General features: G+C 42.1%; 1 protein-coding gene across 1 annotated transcript in view; it reads right to left on the minus strand.

Annotated features, from left to right (window-relative positions):
* Positions 1-23,339, minus strand: part of map4k1 (mitogen-activated protein kinase kinase kinase kinase 1) — a 42,041-nt gene that overhangs the window by 1,313 nt on the left and 17,389 nt on the right. Inside the window, exons 3-30 of the mRNA XM_085379977.1 lie at positions 21,721-21,811; positions 21,571-21,635; positions 19,823-19,878; positions 18,512-18,559; positions 17,975-18,017; positions 17,573-17,645; positions 14,663-14,794; positions 11,194-11,256; positions 10,937-11,018; positions 10,498-10,614; positions 10,331-10,412; positions 9,665-9,717; positions 9,323-9,369; positions 9,190-9,234; positions 8,735-8,755; positions 8,601-8,646; positions 7,559-7,712; positions 7,248-7,348; positions 6,885-6,926; positions 5,577-5,655; positions 5,408-5,484; positions 4,573-4,633; positions 3,723-3,825; positions 3,564-3,622; positions 2,272-2,375; positions 1,232-1,409; positions 1,052-1,120; positions 68-160 (exon numbers count right to left, since the gene is read on the minus strand). Coding sequence (XP_085236103.1) covers positions 68-160; positions 1,052-1,120; positions 1,232-1,409; positions 2,272-2,375; positions 3,564-3,622; positions 3,723-3,825; positions 4,573-4,633; positions 5,408-5,484; positions 5,577-5,655; positions 6,885-6,926; positions 7,248-7,348; positions 7,559-7,712; positions 8,601-8,646; positions 8,735-8,755; positions 9,190-9,234; positions 9,323-9,369; positions 9,665-9,717; positions 10,331-10,412; positions 10,498-10,614; positions 10,937-11,018; positions 11,194-11,256; positions 14,663-14,794; positions 17,573-17,645; positions 17,975-18,017; positions 18,512-18,559; positions 19,823-19,878; positions 21,571-21,635; positions 21,721-21,811 — 2,184 coding nt within the window. The remainder of the gene's footprint in view (positions 1-67; positions 161-1,051; positions 1,121-1,231; positions 1,410-2,271; positions 2,376-3,563; positions 3,623-3,722; positions 3,826-4,572; positions 4,634-5,407; positions 5,485-5,576; positions 5,656-6,884; positions 6,927-7,247; positions 7,349-7,558; positions 7,713-8,600; positions 8,647-8,734; positions 8,756-9,189; positions 9,235-9,322; positions 9,370-9,664; positions 9,718-10,330; positions 10,413-10,497; positions 10,615-10,936; positions 11,019-11,193; positions 11,257-14,662; positions 14,795-17,572; positions 17,646-17,974; positions 18,018-18,511; positions 18,560-19,822; positions 19,879-21,570; positions 21,636-21,720; positions 21,812-23,339) is intronic.

Below are 23,339 nucleotides of genomic sequence, written 5' to 3' on the forward strand. Positions count from 1 at the left end.
GAGTCAGTGCTGAGCCTTCAGCGTCTCCGAAATTCACCATAACCAGGGTCTCACTCCTTCCTCTCACCTATAGATTCAACATCTTGAGAGAAGATGGTCTCAGAGTGCTGCGTTCTGCCGCTCTTGAACTCCCCATCAAGACCAACTATTTGTACCGACCCTGTGGAGGAGAGAGGGGCAGTGTTTGTGTTAGAATATCTTTGTGGAAATATGAAGGTAGACAGCATTATGGTGCTCAAATCATAACGAGGAGTTAAAATAGTCCTTAGGCAACATAATAAATATCTGGAGCTGTTTTCAGGTTAGTCAGACTGAAAGTAACTCAGAAAGGCTCAAAATTTCTTTGTATCTGAGCTTTTAAGACAAATAAATTATCAGTATGTCAGAATCAACACGGCACCATAACATCATTATAGCAGTGCTCTCCTTAAGAGAGCGGACAGGTTAATATGAAAGACAACCACTCAAAACTGGCTCCAAAGGCGAATTATCTGCCATGTTGGTCGCTTTAACAAAATGAACAAGTTGCAATCCAGCTGTGTCAGTTTGCACAGATGGGAGCATCTTTATTCAACGTGCTGTATCTGGTTATAATCCCATTTGAAATGAAGGTTGCAGAGAGCCTTCGTCATTCTGTATCTGATTTACAACAGATTTGTGATTTTGTTTGATTTGATTGATGCTGCTTTATTACAGTTATATATTCCATATTACAGATGTGATTTAAATGCCAACCTGATCCCATTCAATCACAAACCAATCACAGACTGTTTGCTGGTTATTTGCCCTTTCATTGGCATCTTGATGCACCGAAGTCACTTTGAATACAGGGAGTAGTCACAGTGATGGCACCCGACCCAAGTAAACATTTCAAACCCGACAAGATTACACGTGCACTACACACAGGGACAGTAACTTTGATCGTGCTGGTTTAATAAACACCCACATGGCAGCAGTCAGAACTGTAAGAATGAAGTTTTAAAGTGTGGAGTTCAAATTCAACAAACGCAGGCCTCTTTCTGAAGACAGCAAAGTTTAGTGTGATACTTACTTTCCAAGAGGACGAGCAGCGAGTTATTGTCCAGCTGGTTTACTTGGACTACTTCTGGACATGGTCTCTCTGTAAGAGCAAACACCGCCACCATTAACAACAACAACAACAACAACAACAACAACAGCACGACTTCATGATAAACACTGATGTGTTTCTGATAACGAGCCGTCAGCTTACCCAGACCCGTGTTGGTGAACCAGGACGTGTTGGAGTTGAGGTTAATGTATTCTACATAGACCGGATGGCTGGGGCTGGAGCCTCGAGAAACACCGATACACACCATCGGGTACTCCTGCTGGGGCACCACCACCATCTCAAACACCCGCAGAGGGCTGGGCAGAGGGAAGTCGAAATGCTACAAGCATGAAAGCGAAAAAAAAAAATCAGGAGTTTAACGTCTGTTCGCTTCTCGGCTGAAGGAGCGGCTAACAAAGCAGATCGTTACGGTGTTTTGTTCGAGGACTTATAACCTGCAGGCTTTCAGCCACACAGAAGGAGTAACCGAGGACACCTGAGTCTGTTCTCCAAACCATAACAATTTTATGGTTAGAGGCCTCAGCTCTAACTCATAAATTTAATGGAGACAATAAAAAAGCTTTGTGTGACCGCCGGCAGTCATTTTATAAGCTGCTGTCAATGTTAACAGCCCACTAAAAAAATAAAATCAAAACAGAAACACGTTTAATAAAAGCAGCATGACTGTGGCACCCTTTCAGGTACATCTCAGATCATCACATAATCTTTCTTGTGTTTTTGTCGTGTCAATAGATTTCGGCGTTAACGGGTTTTCCCATCTCAGCAGGTTTACAGTTTATTCACTGCAGGTTCGGGGAATTTATGTGGCTGAAACCTACTTTTCTGTGGCACTGCTTGAATTATTTCATACTAAAATGCTTCTTTACATCCTGTGCATGTTACACTAACTGAACATAACTGGAGACAATAAATAAATCAAATAAAACCAACTAGAAGCTACATCAGGAGGTGTTTAAGGGTCCTAATGCTTACAATTTGTGCATCAAGCATTAAAATTTCAGCACCAATAGCATCTATGCATGATGGGGAAAAAAGTATAATGCAGTAGCAGGCTTGTTTAACTTTGTGCTGGATGCCAACGCTGTAAAAGTCAAGTTTCTGTCACTGATTTTGCTCTTCTGAGAAGTGAAAACAGAAAGGACAGGATGCTTTCCTTAGTAATTCACATTTGACACACGTACCTTAATCAGCATGAACTTGTGCATGGGCTCGTACCACTGCAGCAGCACCACACTGGACTCCAAAGCACAGCACAGGAAGGCACAGCCTCGCTGCATGTTCCCTGCTGCGAGAGGCAGAAACAAGCAACAGTTCAGCCGGTTTTCACTCAGAACTGATCACCATAAACATGCACAGGAATCTGCATCCTTTATTTTTATTATTAATATTTTAAACCTCGTCAAACAGTTAAGATGACACATTACAGGGAAAACACGTTTTAATCTCATGCACTGGTCAGTTTTAGGATTATGGTCAACAACAACACTCATGTAGACGCCCAAAGTACACCAAGACGATACCCACACCGTTACACTTCCACCCTGAAATGTTTATACAAGACAAGATGGATCCACGCTTTCACGTCTGTAACACCAAGTCCGATTATTTTAGCAAAAAACAAAACTTATCAGGTCACGCAACATGTCCTGTGTGAATTTTAGCCTCAGTTTCCTGTTCTTAGCTGACAGGATTAGCAACGGTGTGGTCTTCTGCTGCTTCAGAGATGCTCTCCTGCATGCCCTGACTGTCACAAGTATGATCATTCTCCTCTGATCTCTGGCATCATGTGGCATTTTCTCCCATTGAACTGCTGCCAACATATCTTCTGTTGTTTTGGACTGCACTCTGTGAACTTTAGAGATGGCTGCGTGGGAAAATCCCAGCAGATCGGCAGTTTCTGAAACACTCAGACCAATCTGTCTGTCACCAGCAACCACACTGCCTTTAAAGTCACTTAAACCACCTTTCTTCCCCCTTGTGACGCTCAGTTTGAACTTCAGCTGGTTTTCTTGACCATGTCTACATGCCTCAATGCAATGAATTGTGACTGAATAGATAGTTTTATGAATCAGAAGCTGAACAGGCCTACCTAACACAGTGACCGAAGAGTTCAGATTAGCATTTCTAATGAGATAACAGCTCATTTCCAAACTGAAAATGTTAAAAAACTTAGTAAAACTAAACTAAAGTAATCACCTGCAGAGGTTTGATGTAAAGAATTCTACTGAAAAGAGCTTTAAAAGAAGTTTTAAGACTGAAATCTTCACATCAGCAGCATTTTCCAGTTTTACATTTAGACAGACTTTAAGAAAACCTATCACGATTTCTCTAATTTAATAATTTAGCTGCTGTAGTTTCATGTTTTACACTCTTCCCCTGTGGTGTTTCCCCTTTAGGGGATGTAGAGAAGTGAAATAGAAACTCTGACACAAAGCCAAGTATCGAACTACGCCTGAACAGAATCTGTTCTCACCGACTGAGCAGGTCCTGCAGCCTTTGGTGTCGGGTATTTTAGACGTCACCGCACATTTTCTAAACACAAAAATGCAGAAAATCAGCGTTTAAATGGGACGAGCGGATCTTTCAATCACGACTGAAAATGAACTGCAGAGAAACTTAGTGTGGTTGTTACCTAGGCAACAGTCTGTGAGTCGGTAAGGCGCTCATCCTCTGGTCTTTGCGCGCCTGTTCGTGCAGCTCCTTCAGCATGTGGGAGTGAAGCTGCGACGATTTACCTGCAAACGCAAAATCAGACACAGTTCACGAACTGATCTGCAAACTGTTTACAGACTCCGACATCACCAGACCTGAGATCAAATCCACTAAATGCACAAAGTCACAGCAATGCTCACTTATTTGTCTGGTAACTTAATCTATTAATCAGCTATGTACGCAGGCCTTCAAGCTGGTGGTAGTTAAAACGTTACTTAAAAAGCATCTCTAGACCCAGCTCTCTTAGGTAATCACAGGCCAATCACAAACCTTCCTTTTATCTCAAAATTATTGAAAGAGTAGTTGTAAAACTGCTAACAGATTGAATTGGTTTATTTTAAGAGTTCACAGTGATTAGAGCACGCTGTAGGCATTACAGTTACTGTGCTGCAGTGGTTTGTATCATCTCTATCTAATAGACTAAATTATGGAGTTCCACAGGGTTCAGTGCTAGGACCAGTTCTTTTTACATTATACATGCTTCCTTTAGGCAGCATCATTAGAAGGCATAGCATACATTTTCACTGCTATGCAGATGACACCCAGCTCTATCTGTCCATGAAGCCAGATAACACACACCAATTAGTTAAACTGCAGGAATGTCTTAAAGACATAAAGACCTGGATGGCCGCTAACTTTCTGCTTCTTAATTCAGATCAAACTGAGGTTATTGTACTCGGCCCTGAAAATCTTAGAAATGAGCAATGAGGTCCACAGCAACAAGTGTGAGTCTTACTACAGACAACCAGCTAAATGAGGATCTGCTTTACCTGATACAGACATGAGGACGTTGTTACTGGTGTACACCCAGGTACACTTCCCAGGATACAACTGGAAGAGAAAGAAGAACCATTCATTCATTCATTTATTTATGTAATAGCTTGTCAGCTTTTTTATATTCAGGCCACTTACGGAAAAGCCTTTTTCATAAAGTGTGATTCGTTTAACTCAATGCAGAAGGAAGGAACTAACTGAAATACCACATTAATGAGGATAATAATGGTAACACGCGCACACACAGGATGCAGTGATTTAAACAAGGTTCTACTTTTTGCCCATTCAGCAATATTTGTCCTTCTTTAGTCACAGACACTGTATCTGAATACTTTGAAGGCTGGGAGTTTATAATTAATGTTCACAACAAGAGAACTTAAACTGAAAATTCAAAGCCAGAAAGCAAAAGCGCAAAGAATAAAGTTATTAAGAATCTATATGGAGCTTGTTTGGGAAGGAAAGCTTTTAAAACCTTTTACTATCTTTGCACTGATTCACCACACACTGATTACCAGGGAACTGGCTGGTACATTTTATACCTGTTAATCTCCTGCACTGGTCAGGTATGCAGCACAAGTTACGGTGGGGAATTACCCGAGTAAGAAGGGAACCACTATAGATAAAACCTCATAAAAACCTCATAAAGCCCTGAGGTTAACCTGCTGAGCCCCAAAGCCTGCCCTGTAGCGCAGGCCTCTGCATGACTACTCAAGGAGGACAGTCAGGCTGAAACGACAATAGCAACTAAACCAAACCCAACAGTCTCTTTTAGGGTCACTTGAGTCTTTTTGCCTTTTTTGAAAACTTTGTTAAAGTAGATAAATGGCTTACCAGCTCCATCGTGGCCTCAGAGCCGTTGAGGTTCAGGGTGTAGATCCCTTCCTCTGCCCCCAGGATCAGATGCTGGTCTGAGGGAGGGACAGCAAGCACAGGCAGGTCAGACAGAAGTTTAAGGTGGCAAAGTGGAGAATTTTCTGAGCTCGTCTTTCTGTCATACAACCTTTAGAGGTGGGGTTCTCCCAGGTCGTGGAACAGTTTATTTTAAGAGGACAGCCGTGAAAGATCTTTTTAAAGTAGACCTGCAGAAAGAGAGAGAGAGGGAGGGAAAGGCATTCAATTATTCACGCTGTCCTCTCTGCAGTAGACATGATTTCAAACCACTGAAAGAATCTTACAAAACAAACACCTACAACACGCCCACTGAATGGTTACTCCTTCAGCGTTAAAGGTCGAAGAGGTTTTAAGACCACAGGATCACAGAGGAGTGACATTTAGAGAAGGAAAGCAAAAGCAGCTGTGGAATAAGACCCAAACGTACCACGAAGTCTGAGTTTTACTTCACCTTTAAATGTTATTACTCTATGTAGAAGCCTTAAACATTTCATCTCTAAAGTAAACTATAGTTTATGTGGACTTTACATGGATGTGATGACGTGTTACTTGCACACATTTTGAACAGTTTTATTTTCCATGCTTGCTATTTGTTTCATGTATTATTTTTTATTAAATTCTTTTAACAGGGCATATTTTGCTTATTTGTATTTTATTCTTGGGCTTTCTCTAGAGTCGCTTTGCATGATTCACAGCTCAAAATAACCCTTATTTAGCATATCCTGGTGGTTTTGATGCAGCCTTTTAGGCCCAGGAGTTCTGCACCGTTTTGAAATGAAAATCGATGCTGATTTCAAAAAAATATTCAGGCTTGCTGAGTGACCTCCTGCTTTCTGCCTCTCCTTTTCTCACTTTGCCTTAAACTGTGAGGAATAAACAATAAAAGGCAAAGAACCGAAAGGGCTGGGTGGGGCGCTGCACACATCACTGCATTCTCACATTATGGTGTCCCAAGTGTGCCTAACCATTCAAGCCACAAGGAGGTGGCATCCCCTTCAGCTGAAGAGTTCCTGTGTCTTTATTCGGATTTCTGATTGGCTGCATTTAGTTAAACAGAAGACTCGAATACCTTTTGTGTGTCTCTGATGTCATACAGAGCAGGACCAGCGAGAACTATCTGAAACCTGAGCGTTTGCCTCACAGGGACATACTTGCAAGTAAGCCAAACTCATTTTTCACAACTTTGGCCATATTTAATAGAAGCATCTGCCAAAGTAACACGTATGTATATATGACAGGAACTAAGGACAAACATAAAAGGTCCCCTTTGATTTTTAACACTCGTCTATAAAATTGCAAGATTAAAATTCCACCGTTGAATTTATGCCGTTCATCGCTTCGCTTGAAACATAAACTTAAAACATCAAAAATCTGAGACGCTCAGCAAAGAGCTGATGTGCAGGGAGGAGAAACTCACAGGAGGTTTCTTCAGGACGGGGCTGGCACACTCAGGATGATCCTGCAAACAGAAAGAAAAATATGATGATGATGACGATAACTGTGGCAGGATGCAGTCGCACTGTGAGGCAGCAGAGAAGATGTGGATAACTGGGAATAGGGAAATGGGAAGATGTGCGGCTCAGTTTCCTCCACGACTGTCAGAAAAATCATCTTCTGCCAGGCTGTCACTGAACTTTATCTCTGCTTCCTCAGAAAGGGTCGTTTGTTCTGATCTGGACATTATTTCTGTGTTCTGGACACAGTTATTCTAAGAAGTGGACGGGGACAATGTTACACTGTTTGAAAGCGCAAAAGAAATGTCATCTTCCCCTCGCCTTACCTTTGTTGTTGGCTGCCGTCTGCGTATGCCTTTAGGGGGAAGTTCAGGAGGAAGGAGGTCAGGTGGGGGCTCATTAAACTGGAGAGGTAAGGATGCAGGGTCTGGAACACACACACACACACACACACACACACACACACACACACACACACACACACACACACACACACACACACACAGAATAATAAGAAAATGGACTGATAATTTGCACGTCATATAAAATATGCTTCGATATTAACATCTTGCTGCCACAGCTCAGTTGGCTGAGCAGGTGACTTGTGCAGAAACACTGCAGCACATTTGACGCTCACCTGAGTGTCGTGTAGTTCGTGGTTGTGGTGTGGGCCGGACGTGCGTCCCGCTGGACGTCCTTATGAGCGGGGTGGGGGCGCACAGAGAGGTCAGCTTTCTTGTTCGATCGTCTTCTGCCGCCATGCTTTCCTCTGAGCTGGTTCGTTGTTTGGGCTGCACAAAAGAAAAAAAAAATCAGGCACAAAAGACTTTTGGTAAAATGACTGATGAGCGTTTTCTGCAGTTTTCATCTTTGAATCATAATATTTTAAAGGGAGATCTCTTATGTCAGCTTCCATGTCTATATTCTTTGGCTATATAAAAGTAGCTTTGCATGATCAAAATAATCCTTATTTATCTGACACTTGGTGCAGCATCAGTTCAGCCTCTGTCAGAAACAAGCTGCTTTAGGCCCTCCCCCCTTTAAGATAACTTTCTTTTGATTGGCTGCCGCTCGCAAACAGATGATTTGAAGGGTAGGTGGTTGGAGTCTGTGCCCAATATGATCATGTCAAGGACATTCTGTGACATCAAACAGAGCCAAGAATAGAAAAAACTGTCTGAAACAGAATGTTTAAAGCAGCCTGTTATTTGTAAAAGAAACTCTGGCCATGTTTAATATGAACATCCATGCCTGTAACAATGTGTTTAGACAGAAAAAGGACAAGTATAATAGATCCACTTCAAGATATCACTCTGCGTTTAGACAAAGACACAGAAAAGCCAGAGAGCGCCTCAGAGCAAGTTCAACAGGCCGTTAAATAACTTACAACTGTGCTAGAGATCCAAAGAGAACCGAGAACTGAGTCGTGAAACAAAACTCTGACTGCATACATCTCCACACAGCGCTGTCTATCTGTCAGGCTTTTAAATTTCCTCCTAAGATAAAATTTACAAAATAAAAACTATGTAATGGGTTTAATTTTGAAAAGATAAAAGGCTGATATTAATAATCAGCATTTCGACTGATTTATTCTAACATGTAAGAATAAATAAACAAAATAACTCTTTAGCAGAAATCGCATGTTAAATAAACAACGAACAGCAAGCCTTAATAATCACCTTTGGAGGAAGAGGAGGCGGCGTTTCATCAGGCGGCATTATGAACCTGTCGGCAGAGAGAGTGTCGGTTCAGTCTGCTGCGTTAATGATGGGAATAAACTTCACATTAATATGCGTGTGTTTACTGGGCTTACCCAGGAGGCTGTATCGTCGGGCTGAGGACAGACAAACAGACAGTGTCAATGCAAATTCACTGAAATCACTGATTACTGCATACAGAGACAAACACGGCTTTTTGGTCCACCTCCGCTGAAATATGGTTGTTTTTGAGATATACAGAAGTACGTACTGAGATTATTGGTGCTAATTGGTTAAAGTGAGAGAAGACAACCACAGCAAACTTGTGAAAGTCCTGCAACCTACACTGGGTGACGAACGGCCGAAAGTCAAATTTTTCCCACATGACCTGGAGGAAGATACGACTGTTTGTACCGGCCGTCACACAGACAATAATCTGTCCACTGAAGTCCATCTGTCTCTACCTCAGAGGACTAATGTAAAAAGCTCTTTGCAGTCTTCTCTGCAGTGGAAACGCAGACAAACAACAGTCTGTTCTTTCTCACTTAGGAAACTGTGTGATGTCTCTTACATGTCCACATCATCATAGTCGTCGTCTGATTCTGAGTCCTGGTCCCTGCAACAGGAAAAGGGCAGACAGGTGCAACATTTGAATAACATACTGGCTTTAATGTGACTGTGGGACTGATGTGCGATCTGCATACCCTGGTGGGCTCTTGCTGCTGTCACTCGATCCCATCGATGGCCTTAACTGTGAAAACAAAAAGCAGACCCAAAACCAGATTAGAAAGTGTGCAAATGTCCAGATGTACAAAAACCAGGAGCTAAAATGGGAAACATGTTCAGTTCACTGGGATGAGTACAGATTATATGATCAACATTCTGCCTCTTCTCCAGGTGTAAATGATCAGTTCTCCTTGTAACTGAAAGATCTTTATATAAATACATATAAAGTATGTTTTTAACAATGTACATATGGATGTAGAACTTGTATGCATGCATATTCAGCACATATAATGCACGTGTGCCCTCTAATATAAACTCACAGTTACAGTCGGTGAGTCGGTCTTCGTGGGCCTCTGAGTGTAGATCTGATTCACTGGGAAAAAACAAAAAACAAGAAACTTAAACATCATGAAGCAACAGGACTGAGACAGAGGATCAGTGAAACACTCTGTGGCCACAGCTAACAAGGCAAAGGCCAAGAAAATTAAACTATGAGAAGCACAGACATTCACACGTCGGCCAAAGATGTGTTTCAGGGTCTGTGGGAACTTTTTATCAGAGGTCCAACTTAGAGGAGGTTAAGTTTTGATCCAAATCTGCATGATGACATTTTTGGAAGGATTCTTGACTCTTTTGAGATTTGTGGAAAATGGACATGTGGTGTCATATCTTCATAAAGACACAGAATGATAAGAACAGGAAGAATCCAGGCATCTCATGTTGATATTCTCAGGGAAATTTAAACTTAATCTGGATCCAGAGACACAGTAAATGCAGTGTGGGGGGAATTTTCAGCCTTGGTGGAGGTGCTGAGTCTTGGACTGCTATTGCTTTTCTATGCACAGTATAACATACCCAGCAATGCACTTCTTGTGAGTTGTAAATGTGCACATGTGTTTCTTTGTTTACCAAAGAGGAAATGATACCTGGAAGGGAATACTTGGGAACATAAAATATTTCAAAGTGAAATATATTTGTTTTCTTACAGCTTATGTCAGAGTTGGTTCTTCCCGCTCTGTTGTGTTTGTTGATGGACTGGATTCTCCTTAACGATCCAGGAACAATCACCTTAAATCACAGCAAAACATACGATTAACCCCAAAACATCCGAGGCTGGGACCGCCACACAGACAGAGAGCTTCATCAGTCTGACCTCCATCTCTTCATCGTCTGTGACCAGGCAGCTCTTCAGTTTCTCAGGGTGTCGGTACTTCTCCAGCAGGTCCAGGGTCAGCTCCTGGTTCAGGCACTGATGGGTCAGAAAGGTGTGCTGCAGAGAGCAGAGAGACAGACATCAGGACAAGCTAGCAGAAAAAGTGAGAAAGCAGGCGATTCCTCATGGTTTGAAACCTGCACCAGGTCTAACCGCGTATGACACAGGAAGTAATCATGGTTGTGTGATGGAAAAATCAAGAGGGAGGGGCTCATTTGCATGTGTAAAGGGTGTAAAGCTAGTGTGTTGTGGCATCTTCCACAACACATTGTATGTTTTGAGACTTTTTAAGGCGCCGTAGACATCGTGTGATCAGCCTGATGCAGAAATAACACAAAACGAACCCAAAGACAATCACGCGAGAGTGAGCGCTACTGACTGTGAGCATCTTGGTGGCGCTCGGTCTCTTCTTGGGGTTCCTCACCAGCATGGCCTTCACAAAGTTATAAAAATTGGATGACCTGAAGACGGGAGACATGTGCAAGGTCAAGAAAATACAACACTGTTATCTGACGGGCAGAGCCTCCGTTATGTTAATATATTGTTTAAGCATACAACGATTCAAGGCTGCACCTGATGATGACGAACTGATTACATATAATACATCTTTCAGTAGTACTGCAGGCTTTTAGTTACCATTTTGACTTGTCCTTCAGTTTAGGAGGCTGGTAGCCGCTCTTGGACATGAGAAACAGCACTCTACAGGAGGAAACAGAGCACAGCATTAAAACACACAGAATGACTTATGGTGTGTTTGTTTGAGTCAGCTGAGGGTGTGTGAGTAACCAGGTACATGTGGGTGGTGGAAACACTCGATGTTTTCTATGAATGTCAGCATGCGCATGCAGCACGCTCGGCTGTGTGTCCACATGCACGCCGATGTACCGAGGGGAAACATTTGAGGTGAGTGTCACGTGCACACATGTTTCCAGACATCTTGAGAAAGACCTGCAGAGCATTTTTATTGCACACGCACACGCACGCGTGTGATTGCAACAAGATAACAGCTCAATGCGTGAAATCCTCGGTGCGTCTTTTATGGAATATTTTTCCTCCTGCAGTCAGTCGAAACGCTCTGACTGCAGGTAAGCGGTGAGCTCTGTGAGAAACCTGTAAGATGTGACTGATACGACTGCGTGATGATACGACTACAAACCCACGATGATGAGATGTGAACCGGTCTAGTGATTCGACTCGATGACTTCACATCTCTCACTCGCCTTAACAAAAAAAAAAAGCACCATGCCTTTATCTTTAACACCAGCGACTTCCTTTCAACTTGGACTTTTTCAGCTTCCTCTGCTTTGCAGGAACCTGCAGCAGAGATGCAGACAGCCTCCTCTTCTTCTTTTTTTTTTAAGCCTGCAACAATATTGCTTCTGGTGAAGTTCTCACCGATTAAATTGTTCTCTGAAAACTGTTTCTTACCCACAATGACAAGAGATATTTGGCCTTAATTTTTAGGAACAATGAGAAACATGCGAAGGCGCCTGTGATCCGTCTGTTTCAAAACGTGACATTAAACATACGCTGAGTCTTTTACTGCGGTGTTGGACTGTTTGTGTGAGCTCTACTGAGTTTGAGGTTCAGAAGCAGCTCATAGTGAAGGATTTCCTCTCCGTCAATGAGCGTGATTAATATTTATTTCCATTTAGTTTTGAATTTTTTAAATGAATATAGTTTCAGTTAGTTTCACTTTGTTGTGTTAGTTTTTGTTGCTAGTTTCAATCCTTTTCTTATTATAATGTGTGTTGTGTATTTGTAAAATGCACAACACACATTATAATAACACAAAGGTGAAATCTGAGAAGTTCAGAAGAAGCATCACAGCAGAAACGCGGCAGCAGACTCTCGGTGACATTTAAGTCTCAGCAAACACCGAAGCCTCGTCAGGCCGGGCTGTTAAATGTGACCAAAACTGAGGACATTATTTCTATATTTTAATTTAATTCGAGTTTATTTTCAGTAATATTGTGGTTTGATTTTTTTTTTAAACTCTAGCTTTTGTTTTAATTTGAGTTATTGATGTGGACATCTGCTAAAGGTCTTTTACACGTGGCTTTAGTACACTACGATAACCTCGGTGCTTGCAGGATCAGAAGGTTTGAAATTCAGAGACTTCTGGTGACTTCACAACTTTTCCCTGTTAGAAATATTCTCTCAAAGTCAGGCTGAAACGATGCTGGTAACTCGAGTTTGCCAGCAGAACGAGGGTTCAGCCTCCAGGATGAAATAAGATCAGATATCTAACGCTGTTGATAGCAAATGCAAAACAAATATTGCCTCTGCAGAAGCGTCTCTTCAAAGATCAGGTTAAGCAGGCAAGATGACTGCAACGTTTTAAGGCCTCAGCTGTACAGGGAGTGCAGAATTATTAGGCAAGTTGTATTTTTGAGGAATAATTTTATTATTGAACAACAACCATGTTCTCAATGAACCCAGAAAACTCATTAATATCAAAGCTGAATGTTTTTGGAAGTAGTTTTTAGTTTGTTTTTAGTTTTAGCTATTTTAGGGGGATATCTGTGTGTGCAGGTGACTATTACTGTGCATAATTATTAGGCAACTTAACAAACAACAAATATATACCCATTTCAATTATTTATTTTTACCAGTGAAACCAATATAACATCTCTACATTCACAAATATACATTTCTGACATTCAAAAACAAAACAAAAACAAATCAGCGACCAATATAGCCACCTTTCTTTGCAAGGACACTCAAAAGCCTGCCATCCATGGATTCTGTCAGTGTTTTGATCTGTTCACCATCAACATTGCGTGCAGCAGCAACCACAGCCTCCCAGACACTGTTCAGAGAGGTGTACTGTTTTCCCTTTCCATCCTCAACCCGAAAAGGCCCCACAAGCTCATCTTTGATGATACCAGCCCAAACCAGTACTCCACCTCCACCTTGCTGGCGTCTGAGTCGGACTGGAGCTCTCTGCCCTTTACCAATCCAGCCACGGGCCCATCCATCTGGCCCATCAAGACTCACTCTCATTTCATCAGTCCATAAAACCTTAGAAAAATCAGTCGTGAGATATTTCTTGGCCCAGTCTTGACGTTTCAGCTTGTGTGTCTTGTTCAGTGGTGGTCGTCTTTCAGCCTTTCTTACCTTGGCCATGTCTCTGAGTATTGCACACCTTGTGCTTTTGGGCACTCCAGTGATGTTGCAGCTCTGAAATATGGCCAAACTGGTGGCAAGTGGCATCTTGGCAGCTGCACGCTTGACTTTTCTCAGTTCATGGGCAGTTATTTGGCGCCTTGGTTTTTCCACATGCTTCTTGCGACCCTGTTGACTATTTTGAATGAAACGCTTGATTGTTCGATGATCACGCTTCAGAAGCTTTGCAATTTTGAGACTGCTGCATCCCTCTGCAAGATATCTCACTATTTTTGACTTTTCTGAGCCTGTCAAGTCCTTCTTTTGACCCGTTTTGCCAAAGGAAAGGACGTTGCCTAATAATTATGCTCACCTGATATAGGGTGTTGATGTCATTAGACCACACCCCTTCTCATTACAGAGATGCACATCACCTAATATGCTTAATTGGTATTAGGCTTTCGAGCCTATACAGCTTGGAGTAAGACAACATGCATGAAGAGGATGATGTGGACAAAATACTCATTTGCCTAATAATTCTGCACTCCCTGTAAGTGCAGAAGAGCATAATTTGCATGAACTGACCTTTACATACAAACCTGTGCATCAGGTGAAAACCGAGGTTAGTTATAGGAAAATAAAATAAAGAGTATTAAAGAAGTAATAATGTGATGGAAATTGCATTGCCCTTAAATTAAATAAAGGAGAGGGACGGAGTCAGCAGAATCAGTCGGACCCGTGATGGAATAATCGGAATAACGTCTCAACTTCCTATTCTGCTCACAGATCAGGGAGTCAGGAAAGGGACTTCCTGTGTGAAATATAAACGTCTCCAGCACTGACCTGAAATATTGTTATGGTAGCAACAGGAAACATCCTTGATGTGGTTAAATAAATTAAAGATGGAGGCTGCAAGGCCTCATAGTGTGTCTGTGTGTGGGTACAGCAGTGTACACGTGCTCGGGCATGTGAGTTGTGTCTTTCGGTGTGCGTTTACCTCAGTGGGTGGACATCAAACATTGGAGGCTGCAGCTCTGCCAGCTCGATGGCTGTGATGCCCACAGACCAGATGTCACAAAGTTCATTGTACCCGCCTTTAATCTCCACAGCTGCGACCTCTGGGGCCATCCTGAGGACAGGAGGGATACAGCAGCAAGTGTTTTTAACACAAATACAAAACAAAGAGGGGGAAGAAGGCCGGACGGTTACGGTGATACAGACTGTCACTGTGTCAGGCTTACACTGCACGCTTAATGAGAATATCTACCAAAATAATTAGTGAAGTGTCTTGCGGCTCCAGACGTTTGACGTGGGGGTTGAGTGAACCACATGGGTACACAGGTGGGTGTTTGCGGTTGTTAGAAGTTGCCTATGTAATTAGTAACTGCCATTACCACGAGGTCAGAACACCCACACGGCATAAAAACAACATTAAATCATCCAAGAACACTGCAGTGTTATAAAGGGCAAACGGTATAAAAGATTCTTGGCTAAAGCAGCATGAAGAAATGTCAGCGATATATGCCGTATGCTGTGCAGTGACTCAGTGTGGCCAGCCACAAGCTGTAGCGCCTTTTAATGGAACGTTAGACCGAGAGCTCAGAGCGGTCGGAAAGCAGAGAGGAGCGGAAACGCCGAAGCGAGACTAACTCGAAAATCAGTAAATCAATTAACAATTAATCGTCACCGGTTTACATTCTCGATTGGACTGAGAAATGAAGCATGTGCACGGCCGTGCAGTTCCTCTAACGGCCACTGAAGGCTGGTTCCATGAGCCGGTCCTCATAGACGAACATGTTCACAACCTGGTGCAAAAAGCTGTGCCTCTGCAGACAGAAACACATCTGCATTTTGCTTTACAGGCAGCGGTGTGATCAGTGTGGCTCCTTGGCTGCTTGGCAGGTGTCCCAAATGAGTCACCTGTAGCCAGTCACTGTTGGCCAGGCTTCACCTCACCTAATTGGTCACTGAACTGGATCTCGTCGCCGTGTTTGTGCTGTTGCTTTTCTAATGCAGTGACCTGAATAATAATATAACTTGCTGTGTTGTACAGACCATCCAAGAGGTTTGTGCTTTATTTTTAGCAAATGAAGCTGTGGTACTTTATTAGCCTGTTACTCAGCACTAATTAGAATAGAATAGAACAGAATAGAATGCCTTTTATTGTCATTATACACATGCACAATGAGATACAGAGCATCTCCTACTCAGTGCAGACATGTGGGAAAAGAAAGGGGGGTGAGGTGCAAAGTTCTGCAGCACTATACACATATGAACACTATTCAAAAAATAGAAAATGTACAAATATGCAAATTGTGAAGAAAAAAATTGTGTTAAATATTTACAGTCTGGGTTATTGCATGTAAATTAAGTATTGCACAGTGGTGGTGGTAGTTGTGAGTCTGTGTATAGAGGGAAGACCTTGGGTTGGGGGTGGAGCTGTGTTGTCAGTGCATGTGTGAGTTCAGGGTGTTTCGGGCTTTTGTGAAGAAACTATGCTTGAGTCTGTGGGTCTTTGTGCTGATGCACCAGGATGGAAGCTGTCCTTGATGATGTTTGTATATCATGTAATAACAAATAGCTGTGCTGTTGTACTCATACAGGTTATAAATGCAGCTTAATAGCTCTAGTTAAAGTCGTAGCACTCCACGCTGTCCAGCTTGCCAACTCAGTGCACTGAGGCACGTAGACACGATTAACACGACCTGTTGAAGTTCAAGGTGATTTCAGTCAGTGGTCCCGAACTTTTGGGCCACGGACGGAGTCGTTTGGTACCGGGCTGCGAGAGTTGAGGCTCGGGTGTGAAATGTATGGTTTTCAGGGTTTTTATCGTTATTTTTTATCGTTAACTCGGTTTCCCTGGGTCTGTTCCCATGTGTTATGAATGAATCTTCTTTTTTTTGGTACCGGTACTGGTTTTATTTTGTTGTATTTATCCGCGACACCTTATATATTTTCATGTGACACCGTGAAAATATTGTTGGGCATATACCGGTCCGTGGTGCAAAAAAGGATGGGGACCGCTGATTTAAGTGACTCTGGATGTGCCACAGCTGTTTGTACCACACGGGCTGATCTGAGTGATTTTCAGGGATTTTCCTGCACAACTATCTGCAGAGCTTACAGAGGAAGGGTCTAAAAATGAGAGCATTTCCAGTGGCATCAGCTCTCTGGGTAAAAAAGAGTCAGAAGAGAATGGGCAGGCTGCTTCGAGATGAAGGAAGACAAAAGTATAACTAAGATACGCAAAAGCAGATAGGCTGCAGCAGAAGACCACAACCACCAGGTGTGAATATCCTGTTGTTAGCTACAGTTCACACTGGCTCACCAAAACTGAACATCAGAAGATCAGAAAAACGTCGCCTGAACTGATGAGTCTCAGTTTCTGTTGTAAACTTCAGATGGTCGGGTCAGGGTTTAGCATAAGCGACGGGAACGCAGGGACCCATCCTGCCAGGGTGCTGCTGGTCATGCTGTGGACCTCTTAGTAGCATCTAAGCATCGTCTAAACACCACAGTCTACCTGAGTATTTCTCTTAACGATAACAGTGTACCAACTTCTGATGGTAAACTGGTTTTTCGAACATGACAATTAGGTCACTGTACTCAGATAAGGTGACCACACTCACCTGATCTCATGAGTCACCAGATCATCACTGACGTGCAGCCAACCAACCTGCAACTGTGCGATGCTACGATACTATGTGAGGTCACGTGACGTCACGTGACGTCAACGTGGATTAAACTCTCAGGAATGTTTGCAGCACTTTGTTGAATCTATGACATGAAGAACTAAGGCAGCTCTGACCCAGGTCTAGAAAAGTGTACCTAATAAAGTGGTGGGTGGTCTAAATGATCAGTTTTGTAGTGGAAAGGGATAAAAGCTGAACGACGTCTGAGATCTTACCAATACGGCGTCCCGATGAAGGACATCCTGCGAGCGAGCGTGGCCGTGATCTGAGCTGAGATCCCAAAATCAGCTGCACAACAGAGGAAAGAAAACATCAATAAACGCCAAAATAACCACAAATTAAACATGTGTTCATGAATTTCAGTGACTAAAATGAGACTCACCAAGTTTATTTATTTCAGAGTTGCTGCGAAACGCTTCAAAAACTAAGAGCGCAATCTCTGACATGTTTGTGCTTTCAGCAAATCAGGTGAAAATTCAGAGATCTAATTCATGATTTGATTCTTCAGTAAACACGACAGGGGAGATGTCGCTGTGAGAACGTCTCTTTTTGCGGTGAATGAGTCATGCTAACCATGCCGGTACAGTGCAAAGCAGACAGTGCAAACTTCCACCTACCCAACTTGACCTCGCCCTGATCGTTGAGGAGGATGTTGGCACCCTGAGAGGAAAAGAAGGCGAGATAAAACATCAACACAAAAACATCTTCTTCTATATATTTAAAAAAGTCTTCTTTACCCACTCAGTGATCTTTAACTGAACCCACACAGGATGGAAATAAAAAAAAACACGCACAAGATTCATTCAGCTTCATTTAAGAATGTATTTTTATAGCGTCTGTTCTGACTAATATAGTTTATAGTTCCTAACTTTTGTCTGTTTGTTTTTTAACATGAAGAACTTTCGCTTTCTTTCAAATTACATCACTGAGCTGCTACGATTAAAATAATAATAATATTTTTTAGGACTACCATGAACCCAAATCTTAAGGACAACGTTGGCCTTGTTTACATCTTCTTCTCTGTCACCGCACTGACCCAGTTTTTCCAGTCTGCAAGCTTCATCTGCTGAGGTCTAATGTGCTCTCCCACAAAATAAGCAACACGGGGGGAACAAAAAACAAAGAATAAAAATCTCACATCACATTTCGCTCACCTTAATATCTCTGTGGATTTTCCTCTCTGCATGCAGGTACTCCAGGCCCTGCGCACACACACGCACAACAAAATAAAAGCCTTTAATTTAACCTGATAACATTTACACTTGATAGACTCTGACGGAATTAAAAATTCCTCTAAATGCTCTGGTTTAACCATCAGGAAACCACTGCTGTGTAAAATGAGACTGGTGACACACTGTGTACAGTAGGACTGAAGTTACTGAAGTGTAGTTTCCTTTTTCAGTGTTGCATTTTGGAGACAGCCTGTGCACTCATTTCACACACCTGTGACGTTTGTCTGGTTTAGGGGACGATTTGTTTTATATCAATTATTTTGTAGCTCGCTGTTTACCTCGCAACGGTTGCAAAGAGGCATAACATATGATTCAAAGGCCCCACAAGGGTGAAAACTGTGGATATCTGTATAATTTTCCTGATGCCAGCAAACATTTTGATGTCTCTTCTCAACATTTAGAACAAAAAGAAACTGATGAAAATAAAAGTTGCTGTGAGGGAGGCCTGAACAGCTGATGTCTCAGTGAAAACAGAGGTCATACTGCTCTGTGTATGTGGGTTGGATGTTATGTGGTGGTCGACTCACAGTCATTCCACAACCCGATTAGTTGACAGTTATTTGCTTCCTGTATTTGGTGTGACTGAAAGGCTCCATCAGCATCTCTACGTTTAAGATGCAGTTTTTGCAGTCATACCGCGACCGAGTCTGACTGAACAAATGACGTCAATGCGTAATCCACGTCGGCTGGGACATCGCTCGACTTCCCATCATTTATTTTAATTTGTTCTGGGTTTTTTTTTTTTACACAAGGCTTCATTCAGCTTGTCGTCTTAGCTGCAATAGTTAGATGAACATCCAAGTACTGGAACTACCCTTTTTTCCTTTCCAAACAACTCTTTAATTCTTTAATAAACATAACTGCCGCTGGCCGCTGACCTTCACACAATAACACGTTGCCTCACAGCAGTTCAAACTCAGCCTGGACTTTTTCAGCTTTCTCCTGGAGCTCCAGCTTCTCCTGTCATTAAAACAGGAGAAGCTCTCTATGCATGTTGTGGGTTGTCAGGTTTGCCAGCTTCAGGCATATACAAGCTAAGCTGACTCCCGTACCAGACAATGCATATATTTTCCTCAGAGAAACAGAAAATACGAGGCTGCTGGGAGATGGTCAGAAAACCCAGTAAACACAAGTATTTACAGGTATGACTACTTAATATTTTTATTTAGTAAATGCACGTCAGCACTAAAGAGGAACAAACAGGAAACAGTAAATTTAAAAGAATGTGATTACCTGTAGCATCTCCCTGCAGATGTAGGCTATCTGTGGCTCGGACAGAGGACCCGTCACTGTGGAACATGATGCAGTTTTTAACATACAGATTCAAAACAGTCACAGAACAACGCAGAGCTGAAAAGGGTTAATTTAGCGATCATTTTTTATTCAAATGATTAAATTCAGGCTGCAGATTTAAAAAAGATATTTCTGGTTTTCAGAACATTTCTGACCAGCTTCACTACAAACAAGCACAAAGACACATCTTAAAAAAAGATATCACGATGCTCAGTGTAGGGAAACGATCTGAACTGTCATTTCCTTTTAAGATTTTTAATGCTTGCACAAAGACTTCAGTGCGCTGTTAACCACTGTGGATCTGTAGCTGTCACAGTGCTTCTGTATTCAGGACTGTTTTGGCCTCTCGTGCAGAAATTTGTCCTCGTTAAGAAGCAGAATAAACCCAGCTGCCTGTGCAGGATGTCTGAAAGCCTCAAGCTTTCACGCTCGTGGATCTTTTGTTGTAAATCAGCTATAACCCCGTTATAAATTGTGGTATTGTTAAGGCGGCCTCACACTCATATTTATAAAAAACTGCCCTCCTTAATCTTTTTAAAAGTGCTATTAAGGCGACTTTCAAGATGTCTGCAGGTTTCCTAAACCTTCGTGTATTCTTCGGTTGAATATTTTGGGTATAACTGGTTAAATATTCACATGCTATGCAAAGTATTGTACATGTCTGTGTGTCTCTGACATTGATGATGGTCAGACTGATTGTGAATAGCTTTCCATCCATCTAATACTTAATATTTAACACTTTTCTACTCTCACTTTAAGCCAAGCCACCTTTCCCCATTCACACTGCTCTTTATTCTCTGCCATAAAAAGCTTTGTACTCACTGCACACACACAAAATTGGGTGTCGTTCAAAGAAATTGAACCTGTGACTTTTAACGTAGCATGAAATGCTCTCTAGCTCCTGAGCCACAACTGCTCATTACAAATAAATATTATCAGTATTTCAGATTTATAATAAATGTAATCAGAATACAAAGACAATCATCATGTTCGTGCTCGCAGCTCTGCTCTGCCCTCTGTGATGAATGAGCCATGGCTGTGGCTTAGGAGGCGGAGCTTATCTAGTCCACATGCTGCTCTTTGGGTCAGACACGGGACCCTTTAGTTGTTTTCTAAAAGGTGCGTTGAAAGGCACTTCTTAGCATTAAGAGTGAATTGCAAAATATTACTAAATACAGGTGTAGTCAGTTAATTTCAATATCTTTTTTTTAATGTCAAACCCAGCTACTGCTGGTCCAACGTGCCAGTAAAGCTGGGTTCTCTAAGCACCAGTCAATTTTCCATCATCAGCTGAGAAAACCCCCAGAAGGACAGAGTCTCTGCACGCTGTTTTCATTTTAAACTAAAGGTTCATGTGGCTGTGTTTGCTGGTTAAAGACTCAGACGTTTTACAGTTTTCACTGTTCGGCTGCTATCTGTCCATTTACTGAAAGGGAAAATCACTGACACATGTGAACGAGACTCTCACGCTGGCAGTTTTTATTATTTTTTTGTAAAGCATGAAAGTGTGGGTGTGGGAAAAAAGATCCTCTTCTCTCTCTTTTTCCACACAGAAAGGATTATTGGGTCCGTATCAATCCACTCGCACAGGCAGCGATTATATCAGTTATCTGACAGTCGGAGACACTTTTGCATCTTATCACGCTCTGGTTTCCATCTTTAGACCGACCTTGTGTCACATGACTCACCATGGTAGATATCCTGGAGGGAGCCTCCGCCGCAGAACTCCATACAGATCCACAGTTTGTTAGCTCTGCAGACAGAAAAGGAAGACCTGTGCGTTAACTCCGAGGTTAAGAAAACAGGAGGGAGGAAGGAACGAGAAACAGGGATCTCACCGAATGTAGCTGCCATAATATGCCACGATGTTGCGGTGCTTGCAGCTCTTTACGATGATGATTTCCTGCTGGATGATAGAAAAATCGTCCTCTGTGGGGTGAGACACAGAAGACACGTCTTTATTATCATCAACACCGCATTAGATGCAAACACAGGTGCAGTCGGAGGGCACCTTTCATGTATTTTCACAGCCCTAATAGCACATTTTGGTTTATAAGTCATGCTATTGGACTGGATCTGCCTTTATATTGTGCAAAACTGGCTGCAGGTGGATCATGTTTTGACCAAAATACAACATAAAAAATAAAGGGACTTGTTTTCTGCATGTGTTATGTTGCTTTTTGTACTGTTTTCATTTGCCTGTGTGTTTTAAACTGCAAATCATTTCCCTCTGTTTTTCTTTCAATATTTTTCATTTAAATTTAAATGTTTAAGATGATACACTTAAATAATCAGTCTCATTTTTGGAGGTCAGACTAATCAGACATGATTTCCATCCGTTTGATGGAAAATAATGAGGATGATCATACTGCTGCCTTCTTTGGTCGCCGGTAGAATCTAACAGTTTCCTGCCTCTGTATGTGTGATTTATGTGTTTGCTCCAACTGCTGCGCCAACGATTTTGTAAAATTAAACCTCCCTAATCAAAATACAATGATGACTGGACGCAGTAATTGCACTGCATTAAAAACAAATTCAAGATCTTTGCTGCAACAAAGCTGAAATAATATTTATTATCTTTGTCCATAGCCGAGATAAAACATCTACAGCCCAGCAAAGATGGCTAAAACGCTGATGTCATCTCTGTGGTCCAAACTGGTCATAGTGCAACTGCAAAAACTGAAACGTACCAGGTCTAGACAGAAGGTCTTACACAAAGTGATCAGATAATAAAAATCAGGAATTAAATGAAATTTTTTGGTTATTAAACGGTTGTGAACAGACAGCCACACCATGGCCTCTCTAGGAGAGAACGTCCCAGCAAATTCACCCCAAAGTCAGTCATGCAATGTTCAGAGAACCTCAAAAAAACAGCAAGACCATCTTCATCTCGCACTCTACAGGCCTCTGTTAGCGTGTAACAGTACAACCGTACAACAATTACAGCTTGTTTATATGAAATGCAAGAGAAAGCCTTAAAAAAGGCATCTGAACAAACCACAAAACAATTGTGGAACAATTTCGTTTGGAACACCAACCACAGCACATCAGCACAAACACCTCATGCTGTCAACACGGGGGTGGAGGGCTGATGATTTGGGCTTGTTTACACTCACTTGACTTGGTCACCTTGCATTGAACCGTGAACTCCTTTCTATTGTAAAGTATCGGTAGCTGTCTGACAGCTAAAGCCCAGCCAAAATTGGGTCATGCAACAAGAGAGCGACCTCAATCTACAACAGAATGGCTGAAAATCAAAAGAATGAAAGTGCTGGAGTTAGAGCTGCCACGATTAGTCGACTAGTCGCGATTACGTCGACTATCAAAATCGTTGACGACTGATTTAATAGTCGACGTGTTGTTTGAAGCTTTGTAAGATCCCAAAAGATGCAGGGATAAGTAGCAGGATTTAAGAGTGTAATCACGGACTGAAACAGAAGATGGCAGCACTGCATGT

Source organism: Rhamphochromis longiceps, linkage group LG14 (assembly GCF_057381845.1).
Source record: "Rhamphochromis longiceps isolate RC_006_pf linkage group LG14, R_longiceps_female_GT1.1, whole genome shotgun sequence".
In the NCBI taxonomy this organism is placed as follows: Eukaryota; Metazoa; Chordata; class Actinopteri; order Cichliformes; family Cichlidae; genus Rhamphochromis; species Rhamphochromis longiceps.